General features: G+C 49.4%; 1 protein-coding gene across 4 annotated transcripts in view; it reads left to right on the top strand.

Moving 5' to 3' along the window:
- NRP2 (neuropilin 2) overlaps positions 1-12,061 on the top strand; it is a 113,831-nt gene that overhangs the window by 76,143 nt on the left and 25,627 nt on the right. For 2 of the 4 annotated variants that reach the window (XM_011226558.3, XM_034655035.1), the window contains exons 13-15: positions 6,715-6,977; positions 8,495-8,591; positions 9,750-9,785. In XM_011226558.3, the coding sequence (XP_011224860.1) occupies positions 6,715-6,977; positions 8,495-8,591; positions 9,750-9,785 (396 nt within the window). The remainder of the gene's footprint in view (positions 1-6,714; positions 6,978-8,494; positions 8,592-9,749; positions 9,786-12,061) is intronic. The other 2 variants (XM_002920498.4, XM_002920496.4) reach the window with 1 other exon arrangement.

The raw sequence follows: 12,061 nt of genomic DNA on the forward strand, positions 1-12,061 counted from the left end.
ATTCTGTTAATGGTTGCTATTCCGTCAGATGTCAGTGGTAAAGTTAACGTATCGGGGTGGGGTGCTGTTTGGATGCAGATTGGACCATTTATAAACTCCATGAGAGGAGAGGACCAGAACTGTGATTCACTGGGGGACATGCGCACAGGATTAAGAGAGAGAGAGAGAGAGTGTGTGTGTGTGTGTGTGTGTGTGTGTGTGGTGGGGGTGGGGGAACGTAGATGGTTGCAAAGAAATTACAGAAAAGAATTGATGAGTGAACTTGCTCATGATGGGCTTGATATTTGACAGGGAGCTAGTAGTCACTGTGGATGAAAAAGCAGCTCTCTCTGAACTCAACAGACCTCCCCCGTAGGTGGGATCGATGCAGCAAAGGATCGAGGCTCTGCCCTGGCATTAGCTTGAGTCGCCCTCAGAAACAGGGTGATGTGGCGGGGCGCAGCCCCTGCTCTGACACAGGCAAGACCTTCTCAGGCTCAGACTGAGGGAGACGATTATAGACCAGGAGCAAGCTGGCTAAGAGAAAGCCAATATTCGAAGAATACCTTCAATTGGAAAAGGAAGCAGAGAGGCTCTTCTTTAAGGAAAATAGGAAGCAAAATATCTCTGACTTTATAGAAAAGACAGCAATGAAGAGAAGCTAGTATTCCTTTTTAAAAATTTTTTTAATTTAAATTCAATTTAATTAACATACAGTATATTATTAGTTTCCAAGGTAGAAGTCAGTGATTCATCAGTTGCAAACAACAGCCAGTGCTCCTTCCATCGTGTGCCCTCATTAATGCCCATCGCCCGGGTACCCCTCCCCCCCACCTCCCCTCCAGCAACCTTCAGTTTGTTCCCTGTAATTAAGAGTCTCTTCTGGTTTGCCTCCCTCTCTACTTTCCTCTTATTTTATTTTTTCTTCCCCCCCCCCGTTCATCTGTTTTATTTCCTTTTTTTCTGAAAGTCATGATTGGGAGTTCCCCCAGCAATGTGCAGATTGATAATGAAGGGGTAGAATGATGACAAGACTGCCTTAGCTGTAAAACCTTCATGAAAGCTGACATATAAAATAAAAAAATTTAAAAAAAATTTTTTTAAAGCCAGCTCTAGGAAGACTTCTGCAAAGACCAGACCTGAAACCTCAAATGTCCACAAAATGGTCAATTGTAAACCTTGAGAACATCCTGCGGAGTTCATCCAAAGTCAGTGTTTCCCTTAACCGGTTGTTAATTTGAGGACCTTAGCAGAGATAGACTGACCTTGGGAGGCCAGCTGAGGGGCTGACTCATGTTTTAAGCATGACCTGTACAAAGAGATTACATCTGCAGCACTAAATATCCTTTCAGATGGTAGTTCTAGTAGGAGGGCAAGATGCTAGCCAGGAGATGTGTGTGTCGGACAGATGGTGCGTTTGGCTTTGCGATAGCCAGGACGATCAGACTGGTGATTTACTTCAGGGTTTGGGAAGGTGTGGACACGACCGATTCCATTGCTTTTGGGCCAACCACAGTCACGTGTTCACACGCACTCATGCAGCCAAAGCCAGATGCGGCCATAAATCGCCAGGTGAAATATCAGATCCTTTCTAGAGACAGCAGCAGGTTAAAATGCCCAAACCACCCTGTCCTCTGCATGTCCTCGCTGCCCTTTCGAACTCCTGTTGTTCCCATGGGATTATTTTCCCTGTGTCACGGGCAACAACAGATGTTTTGAGTCAAGTACGTAGCAGAATGCCTCCCAAATATGTCAGGTCCGGGAGGAGAGGGATGGTATCTCTGGGACATTATTTCTTCATTCTCTTTCAGCAACTGAACGTTATTTCCTTTCTATTGTCTTTTGGTTGGAAGCGCTCCATGGCCGGCATCACTGCCATCAGCTGTAAGAACAGGAAGACAGTGTCCAGCAGGCAGAGCTGGTTCTTAGCTGGTCAGTCGTCATGTCTGAGGACCTCTTAACAACCCAAAGGGCTTTTCCTTGAAGTCCAGCTCAATGGCTAACGGGGCCCACCCGCGCCGTGCCAGCCCTTTGCTCTATCAAGTAATCGACAGCCACCACATGCTTACAACTTCCTCTGGGTTTGGCAGTGGTTGGCCATAAATTAGAATGTTCTACAAGAACAGACTTCGCTCACAGCACACTTTTGGGTGCCGTGACTTCGAAGAACTGAAGCGCTTAGTTTAGAGGAGCATTAGTATAGACCTACCACCATAACGAAAGCCCCCCCAAAGTGGACATTTAAAGAGGCAAGGGTTGAGTTTCCCAAGAAAGTGAAGACTCAGGGTCTGAATTCTTCATGAGTGAAAATGTTTCCAAGTCAGAGGACAGAAATTGGCTGTGCTCCATCAAGGATAGGAGGAGGACATGTGTCTAAATGACAGCAGGAAAACTTAAAACTGAGTTTAAGAAGTTCCTGACAGTTAGGGTTGTGACCCAGAAAACACATTGCCGATGTGGCCTATGGAAACTCCTTCTCTGGAGAATTTAAAGCAGAGGGTGGACAGCTGTTCTGGGGATGTTTTCAGCGTGGTTCCTCTGGGCAGCCGGGCTGACCTGATCTAAACTGTCTCCTGAGGTCCCACTCTCATTCCAGAATCATATGGTATTTTATTTCACCTACCATAGAGTGACAGGAAGGACATGTGGTAAACAGTGCATTGTGCACAAGTGGGGGCCGGCTGATTGCTGGGGGCAGATGGATCAGGAAACTGAATGACCCCAGAGAGTGTCTTCACTGCCCTCCGGCCAAACCATATTTCCTTGTGAGTCTAGGACTGGTCTTCCCAGGTTATTAGTGCTCTTTTGACCCTTTTTGTTTCTTTAAAAAAAAAAAAAAAAAGGCAAGCATTGGAGGCAATGCGTGTAGCAATAGTAGTAGTAATAAAGATCATAGCTTTTATTGAGCACTTACTGTATCCCTGTATTTCACATGGCCTATTCGAGTTCCTTCTCTTCACAGCCCTCTCCAGTAATGTTCTTATTATACCCATTTTATAGACGGGGAGACTGAGGCTTTAAATGATGGGTGAGCAGTGGACGAGGGTTCCAGCCCCGATGAGGGGCCGTGCTCTGGCGATTCTGCTCACTTGTGTGGTGCTTCACTCTCTAGCAGCCGTCTCGGACACATGCCTCCAGTTCTCTGAGCCTCCGTTTCCTCTCTGGTAAAAATGGAGAAAGCAATACTTGTTTCACGGACCTGGATTTCCCAGGGAAGATCACATCAGAAAAGGCAGACGGCACTTCCTGCGCCGTAGCTGGCACACAGTAGGTGCTCAGCGAACACCAGTTCTCTTGCCCCTGCCTTTCCTGCCCCCTCCCCTGGGCCCGGCCTGGTCCAAGCCATTCCTTCGTGATGTCCTGGTTCTAATCAGGCCCTTCTCAGTGACAGGCGGGGACGTTTTGCAGCTCAGCGTCCCTCTGACTGATGTCTACTGCTAATTCCTTAAATTTACATATCATCTTTCTTCCCTCGAGCTCATAGCACTTAACAGACAAGTGGGGCACAAATGATTTCACTAAGTGAAATTCAGAGGCCTGCTTGTCTTGAGATTCTGCAAGCTAGTGGATTAGCGTAGATGTCAGCACTGAATTATGACCCTTCAGCTGCTCGTGCTTAGCACGCCACCAGCATTAACTCCCCGGTCTTCAGTGGTCCTTTAAATCATGCGGAGCGATTATCGTCTTATTGTGAGAGAGAGAGCAGAGGAGGGGGAAGGAGGGGAGGAGGGGGCTAGCTGGGGTCCGGGGCCGCAGCAGCCTGGGAGACCTCTGGCCTGATGATGCCTGAAGTTTTAGCAACAGGATGGGTAAACAGAACAGACCCAGATAAAACCCCGCCAGCGCGGCTCTCTCCACCTCCACACACATTTTACTTACTAAATTCTAACCATTATGCTATGAATCCCCTGCCGCTTAAGAATGTAAATTCACACAAGTGACAGTATTTCTGCCAAGCAATTTTCAAGCAGCAAGTGGGTCTTATTTGTGAAACTGTGAAGGAAGGCGGCTGAATAATAAGTCTGAAATCTGGTTTCCTTTCTATCTGAGGTGGCAGCAGTCAGGGCTTGGAAATCACTAGAGCCCGGGAGCGTCTGGTGGGGGGGGTGGTTCTCACTGGTGGCTCCAGGATGCATCCCCAGGTCACCCTGTTATTATCAGCTCACCTCACCTTCGAAAGGGGTGTTGGCTCAGGAGAGTGGGAGGGAGTTGTGAAGAGATTTTCTGAGTCTGAGGGATTGCCAACGGCTGGCTGATCCCCCCTCTGCTCTCGAGTCTTGTGAGAATATAAAGCCTCATAGCGTTCCTTTATCCCTGTGTTTGTCATTCATTCATCTGTGGGAACAAAATTTTCTTGAGTAGCGGCATATCTATGTCACCGTCTAGGGGCAGGGAGAAGCAGCAGAGTATTAACCTTTATACGTGTAAGCCTGGGACTCCGTCATCGGACTGGAGCGATCGGAAAGACACACGCGAAACAGTTAATTACAGTGCAAGGCAGTGGGTAGTTACCTGCTGAAATGCAGGAGAAATGGCCTCGAGTCTTTTTAAAAACAAGGTAAGATCAGTGGTGCAGTCAGTGAATGTTCGAGTTGTGGAGAGAAAAGAGGCATTAGCTGGAATGTGCCAGAATGGGTAGGAGAAGAGCTAGCAAAAGAGGTGGGAGAGGTGGAGCGGTAGGGGAGGGAGGGGTGGCAGGAGGGAGAAGCGGGAGCGGGGCGGGCAGTGGCAGGGGAGGCTAGTTTGGCTTGAGAGGAGAGTGACCGATTGCCGGGACGTGGGGCAGGTACCTGGGCACAGCTGAAGGGAGCAAGCTCCTGCGGGAGGTGGGAGACCTGACATCAGGTCCAGCCGTACTCCTCACCACCCTCTCTACTTTGCACAAGTCGCTGGAACCTTTCTGACGTCCCTGTCTTCATCCTGTACAAATAAGGTTCAGAAGCTATAGCTCTCACAAGCATTTAGGAAGGATTACACGAAATAATGCACGTGAATGTGCTTTAGAAGCTGCAGAGCATTCTGCAGATATGACTTATAATTATTATCATGAACGGTGGTAGTAATGGGATCTGATAGGCAAAGTGTAGGTTTGGGAGATCTTGGAGTGTCAGGTTGTGGCACCCCTGTCTCCTCCCTTGGCCGATCACCTCCTTTAAATCTCTGCTGTGGACAGCTGCCTGGTTATCTGTGCTGACGCTGGCCTTGAAGGGGTCTCCTGTTGTGGGGGTATCAGACGTGGTTCTGGATGGTTAAGGAGACAAACTGGAATCCCAACTATGCATTGAACTGGTGTGATTTGACTTCAGGGGAGGGTGGCTTCTGGAGCAGTAATCCTAAAGAATCTACCTGGAGGGGCTTAGGGGGGCCAGGAAGGAGGGAGAGAGATGGGAGAAAGGGGCCAGTGATGGGAGGACTATGACACATTCATTCTTGCTAGAACAACGATGTCAGCAGGAGTAGCAGCAGCCAACCAGTGGTCCAGAGAGTAACCTGTTGATTCAGGGCTCTGGAGTCCTTCCTTGCCTGTTCTCGCCTGGCAAGCCCAGGATGTTCACAGTCCCTGGTGAATAAGAAAGCTGGGTGCACATGTGACACATGAGCATGCTTCTGAAGTGTCTGAGTGCTGGCTGTGTGGTGTGAATGTCCCCCTGCCACCTTGCAGAAGTGTTCAGCAGAAGATGTTTCAGGGCCAAAAGGAGGCAGTGAGATTTTCTTCTCCAGTGCCACCTGTTTTCTGTACAAGTGGCCAGAATGCTCCTGGGCACATGGGGTTGGCAGGTGCAGGCCCCCATACGCGTGTCTGCAGGGTATGAGGTCTGCAAATGGCAGCAAGACCTTCTTCTGCACAGTGTCTGATGTATTTGAAAACTAATCAGCCAAAAGGCCCACCCTCCAAACATTCGGATGGGTGAAACCTTGATTTCCCATCCGGTGTATGTTCTCTATTAAACACGTAGCCTTCATTAGTGATGATGACTGTGCCTGTTCTCAGTGGAGCTCTGTTTGCCTGGCTTTCTGACAAAGGCCAATTCTGGCCTCCCCGTGCTGGACAGGGAAGGGAGTAGGGTGTCAGGCCCCCCCCCAGCTCACCCCTCCACAGCCACCATCCCTCCTTCTGCTTGAGGTTGATGCTGGCTTCTGACGGTCACTAGAGTCCAGGTACCACCTAGTAGCACAGGTGGAGACAGATGGTTTGAAATGTCTTCCATTTGGACAGTGCCCAGCCAAGATGACAAAGGCTTGAAGCATAAGCCCCCCGGCTAGAATCATCTTCCAGTCGAGCAGCCACCTAGCCCCCTTATTATTTAGTTCATTAGGCTGCATTGGTCCTTTGGGTTAGCCAATGGTGAATAAGATGTGGGTCTGGCATCTTCAAATCTCGGGGTGGGGGAGACAGGCACAAGACACCACCAGCCAAGATGTAAGGCCAACCACACCAAGTGCCATCCGTAGACGAGACACAGAGAAAGTGATACCAAGAAATAGGCAGGAAGGACCAACCTGACATAAAGGCTCCAGAAAAGGCCCCAAAAGGAAGCAGCTTTTGAGCCAAGATCTGAAAGAACCTTGAGAAGGAAACACAGGGCCTGGAGAACAAGGACATGATTAAACAAGACCCCCAAACTCTGGTTCTGGCTTTCTCCGGGTCAGGGTGGCAGGGAAGAGGGGGCACTGCCGCAAACTGGTCTTTTTCCCCAGTGTTGTAATGGGAACCTCTGGGTTTCTTTCCCACAGATGACAGGAATTTCTTGCGGCTGCAGAGCGATGGCCGGAGAGAGGGCCAGTACGCACGGCTCATCAGCCCTCCCGTGCACCTGCCCCGGAGCCCCGTGTGCATGGAATTCCAGTACCAAGCCACGGGCGGCCACGGGGTGGCGCTGCAGGTGGTGCGCGAGGCCAGCCAGGAGAGCAAGCTCCTCTGGGTCATCCGCGAGGACCAGGGCAATGAATGGAAGCACGGGCGGATCATCTTGCCCAGCTATGACATGGAGTATCAGGTAGGCTGGTGCCAGGAGGTGGGTGCAGAGATCCAGGGGAATCTTTGTGATCCGTATTTCAGTATTTCAAAGGGCCGTGCCCATTCATCATTAGGGAACGTGGTTAAGCGCTGCTGTTTTCATTGTGTTTCTCACATTGCCATGGCAACTAAATGACACTCTTATTTGTTATTCAAAATGTGCCTATCTCTACACCCAGGCTTGGTTCTTTGTTCCTCCTATTGCCTTTTATATTGCTGAAACCTTCCCAACAAATGTTTCTTCTCTCCATTTTAGTTTAGATTGCTATCAGGTAGGCTGACAAAGGGACACAGAAGCCAGGGAAATAAACACAACCGGCCTCCACACATGAGGGAGGAAGCCTGCGGAGCCCCCTCACACTCCAGGGAGAGGGGGAAACCCTGCCAGCCCTCTCCCGGGCACGTGGGCACAGGAAGGGGAGGGTGGCGGTTTGCGCTCAGTGGCCAGCAGACCAGAGAGACTCCCGCACCAGTGGCTTTTCTCCCCACAGCTCCAGGAGGTGAGCTGTATTATCTCTGCCCCACGGAGCGCAAGACTGAGGCACAGATGGGTATGCACAGCTGTGGCTGAGGCTCGGGTAGGAGTAGACACTGTGGAAGAGGTGACTGAGAACCAGCCAAGGCATTAACCTGCTCCTCCCCAGACGAGAAGCAGCAACAGATGGTTGGTGAGGCAGCCAACTGCTCGCTCGGCTTGCCAGAGGACATGTGCTCGTTCGCAGAGAGAAGCTAGGGAGGGTGAGAGTGAGGAATGACTGAGGACCACAGAGCAGAGGGGCTTCGGTGTGCAGCCTGCAATCACTCTGCAGGTTGTAAGGTGTCCTGGTTCCGCGCCACCCCCACCTGCATCCCCATTTATAAACCTTAACGCACTGTGCACTGTACTGTGAGAACCTGCTTGCATTTTTGTCTCACCCGCCAGATGGTGAGCTTCTCTGGACAGAGGGTCCTGCTGATTAGATTTTGTAACTGTCCTGTGCCTGCACATAGTAGGTGTTGAGTAAACTGTGGGTGAGGGAAAAAACCTCTCCCTCCTAGTTGTCATAATGACAATGTTACGCCAAAGGCGATCCAAACCCAGTGTATTGTATTTCTCACTCACCCCCACCTGTTGTGTCCTCTGAGTTTCCAAATACCTGCACTGGGCATTTGAAGGATTTATGAGAAAAGAACCTCAAAAATGGCTAGGGACAGTTCAACCCTCCTTGAAACATGTCCTGACTCTGGTCCTTTTAATCAGTACATTCCACTTACTGAACAACAATAAACATCACCTTGTTATATATATTTTTAATCCCTTCAGATATACATTTGATTTGAACCAACTCTTTTTAGATTAAGATTTCAAGTACCATAGCCGAGTGGTCAACAGATGTGTACCAGGTATAGTAACACACACACACATTTTAAGCTGAAGTTAACAGAAAACTGGAAATCTTTGCACTGCTTGAACCAGGGAGCTCGGTTAACCATGGCTCTTGTTCTTCTGGCTTCTAGATTGTGTTTGAGGGAGTCATAGGAAAAGGACGTTCAGGAGAAATTGCCGTTGACGACATTCGGATAAGCACTGATGTCCCGCTGGAGAGCTGTATGGGTACGTGAATACCTGTCTCTTTGTGGCTCTTCCAAATAAGACACCGGGGGCTGGGATATACAAGAGGAGAAAGCACGCCATTTTCAAACCTAGTTGTACCCAGTGGGTAGAACAGCACCGGTCTATGCAGGAGGTGAGGTATGAATGTAGTTGTATCTTAGGCTGCATTCAGGATGGGAGGGGTGTGAAATGAGGTGAAGTCTTCCATTCCTGTTCCCATTCAGAAATAGACATGCATTAAGTATTTGGAGACTTGGGGTGCCAAGACCCCATCATCAGCTCCAGCTTTTAGCAAAGAAAATGCTAGAGGATGAGAGCAGCTGCCAGTCAGAATTACATGCTGCAAAGGTTTGATGTTTTTAATGGAAGCCTTCACTGGTGAGCAAAAATAGTACACGTGTTATATCAGACTGATAACACAATTACCCAAGTTGTTCCTTTACGTGAATGAATTGCAGGGCAAACTATGGCAGGTGAGGTAAGACTTTAGAGTTTGCTTTGAAGCTAATACCTTCAGTGCCCAAGATCCCACAGTTATAAGATTAAACACTGCATGCCAGGTGACCAACACAGGAAGGACACCATGACTGTCCCTTTGGACAGAAGTGCCGAGAGGCCAGCCTACAGAAGATGCACACATTTTACCCGGGTCACCCCCAAGGGCATCCTGACCATCTCCCATGAGCGCCATGGACATTTCCAAAAGCAAGAGGCAATCCTGAGAAGGAACAGGACCTGCCTTTACTCAGCAGAGTGACTGTAATCACTCACTGAGGGCTTTTCTTGGCATATGGGTCCTGGATGTGTGTGTGCCTGATGATGTCAGAAGCACCTGGGACCACCCCAGTCCCTTCAGGCCCCGGGCATCTAAACGTAATCCAGGCTCTGAGAAAGTGATCGGTGGTAAATGACTAATGACAATGCTTTTGAGACCCATTGCTCTATAAAGGACTTTTTCTTCCAAAGCACTTTGGGAATCTCTGCCCACCCACCCATCCCCTGTGATGATGATGTGTTAGACACAGTCTAGAGCATGAGGAGGACATGGGGACACTTTCCGTGGGGTATTACAAAAAGTCATCTTCATCATACCTTATACCTGCCTCATTATTTCTTCCCCTTATCTAACTCAGTGTTTTTTCTTTTTTTTCCCCCCAGAACCCATCACAGCTTTTGCAGGTGAGAATTTTAAAGGTAAAAATTTTTTTTATTTTTTGCATGTCTTTTTCTTCCACCCATGTGATGTGAATTTGGTGTGGGGAAGGAACCTCCAAGTTTGACAAATCTCTCCAGAGAAAACAGACACCGCACCTTCCTGCCACTAGATGGCACCAACAGCACCTGTAGATTCCAGGAAAGAGGATTGAGATCTCCCTGTCTCTTGTTTAATTAAAGTTTAGAAACCTATAATAGAGACAAATAGGTTACAGATAAACCTTTCAGCCTTGCATTGTCCAACGGGGAGCAATGAGGCTGAAAATGCATGAGTGGTGAGAAAGGAGAGGCTGTGGGGGAGAGTGAACAACAACAAAAATCAGTAGTAAATTAAAAGTGAAATGAGGTGGCAATGATTTATTTTCGCCCGAAGACGGTTACTTTCCAGCTGCAGGGCACCAAGGCAGCGGTCTCAGGGAACCCTCAGTGAGGTACAGTGGCAGGCAGTTTCGCGAGGGTAGAAAGTTAGGGAAAAGACACAGGGCGTGATGACCCTGAGGAGAAAAGGTTGCAGAATGCTGGAGTTGGTGCCTGGTAAAGGGAAAGGGGAGGCACATGTGCCGACTGGAGTTAGAGCATCTAAATACGGGACTGAAAACCAGACAGGACATTTTCTCCCTAACAAAGTAAAGAGCAGAGCAGAGAAGTATTTGGGGTGCCAGCCTCATGGTCGGAGCGTGGGTGGTGGTAACATCTGTGCTGGGGGGGGGGCGGGCAGCGGGGGTCACCCTCTGCCCTCCTTGCTCTCCTGTGACTTGACACCGATGAAGTTTCCAGCCAGTTGTCCAACGCCGAGTGTCTAGAAGCCACTGTAAGGGCTTCCATTCTGTTGGCCTGGGTGGCAGGGCACACGCCAACTCTCCCCCTCACCTGATGCCCAGGGTTTTTCATGCAAACATTTGTGAGGCATGCTGTGCCCTATTTGCCCCAGCTGGCCTTCACCCCAGAGGTGACAGCATTCCAGAGATAAGGGAAGGCATTTTTATATCTGAAGTCTAGACGCGTTATCTTCGCACTCATTAATCTGTCCAGCTCCTGGCTAGAAAGAGATGAATTCCCGGTTTACCACCTAGATGTGCTTTTGACTCCAAATCATCTGGCCTAATTGTCCACTTATCACCCTCTAAGACAACAGTGGAGGGGAGGGGGGCCTGGCAGGAAAGAGAATGACAGACCCACACAGAACACAGTTTCTTTCTTTCTCCCCCTTCCTTGCCTCCCAAACGCCATCCCCGTGCCCCACGGCACATTTGAAAGTATGAAGTGTGTTCCTGGGCAGGCACTGATGCTCTTTGGGGGTGAGATTGATGTTAATGCAGGGCTAAGTGTGGGGAGGAAGCTGAGATCCGAACTGACTCACTCCATCACAGTTGCAGTTCAAGTTCTTGGAATTCCAGGACCCAAGGTAATGTTTCTGTTGGGCAAGTCAAACCTGCTCGTTAAGACTCAAAGCTCCCGGGAAGGCTGGCCAAAGACCTAGAACAACGGCCACAGACACTGAGGTGTGTGAGCCCGCGTGTCTGAGTCCATGACTGACAAGTACAGGGGCTAAGTGCTTTGCTTCTGTAAGAGAATCCACAAAGCAGGGCGCCTGTGCTCTCCTTGAGGCTGTGTTTACCGTGAGGCTTCGCAGTCCAGTCATGTTCTCTTGTAAAAAATATATAAATAAAATATCATCAGAGCCACAGAGCTCACTTAGCCAAAATAAACACAGGGCTTAGTGACTTGAAGGTAAGCCTCTCCGGCGCGCTCCCGATGGGCTGATTCGGGGCTTAAGCAAAAGCAGCACACGGGTGGCATGGATTGGCCCCTGGCTGGCTGTTGTCTCTGGAGACAGTGAGCATTTTGGAAGAAGGAAACCAAGTCTTGGGGGGCAGAGACTTGGCCAAAGAACGTAGAGTCAAGGGCAGGATTGGAATTGAAAATGGACAATTTCTATCACATTGGCAAGTTGTACACGGAACTTGGAGGCGGTAGGCAGGTGAACTCAGGGCGGTCTTCTTTTGGGCCGAGGCCCCTTTGACCTCAGCATGCAACTGTGTTTTGACTCAAGCAAAGCCTTCCACTGGGGAGAGGAAAGAGGACGACCATTTGCTCTGTCTAACCTAGTGAGGGACTGGCATAGCGTTCCTCTCCTGGTCAGCGGCAGGCAGCCCTGTTGGGGGTGTCGGTGTCCTGGGGTTAAATCAGCCTTTTCACTCAAAAAGGGAAACAGAGAAATCAGGTTTGGGCAGGCCGGATGTGGGAAGTTGATG

The sequence above is a fragment of the Ailuropoda melanoleuca genome, chromosome 2 (genome assembly GCF_002007445.2).
Source record: "Ailuropoda melanoleuca isolate Jingjing chromosome 2, ASM200744v2, whole genome shotgun sequence".
NCBI classification, from domain to species: Eukaryota; Metazoa; Chordata; class Mammalia; order Carnivora; family Ursidae; genus Ailuropoda; species Ailuropoda melanoleuca.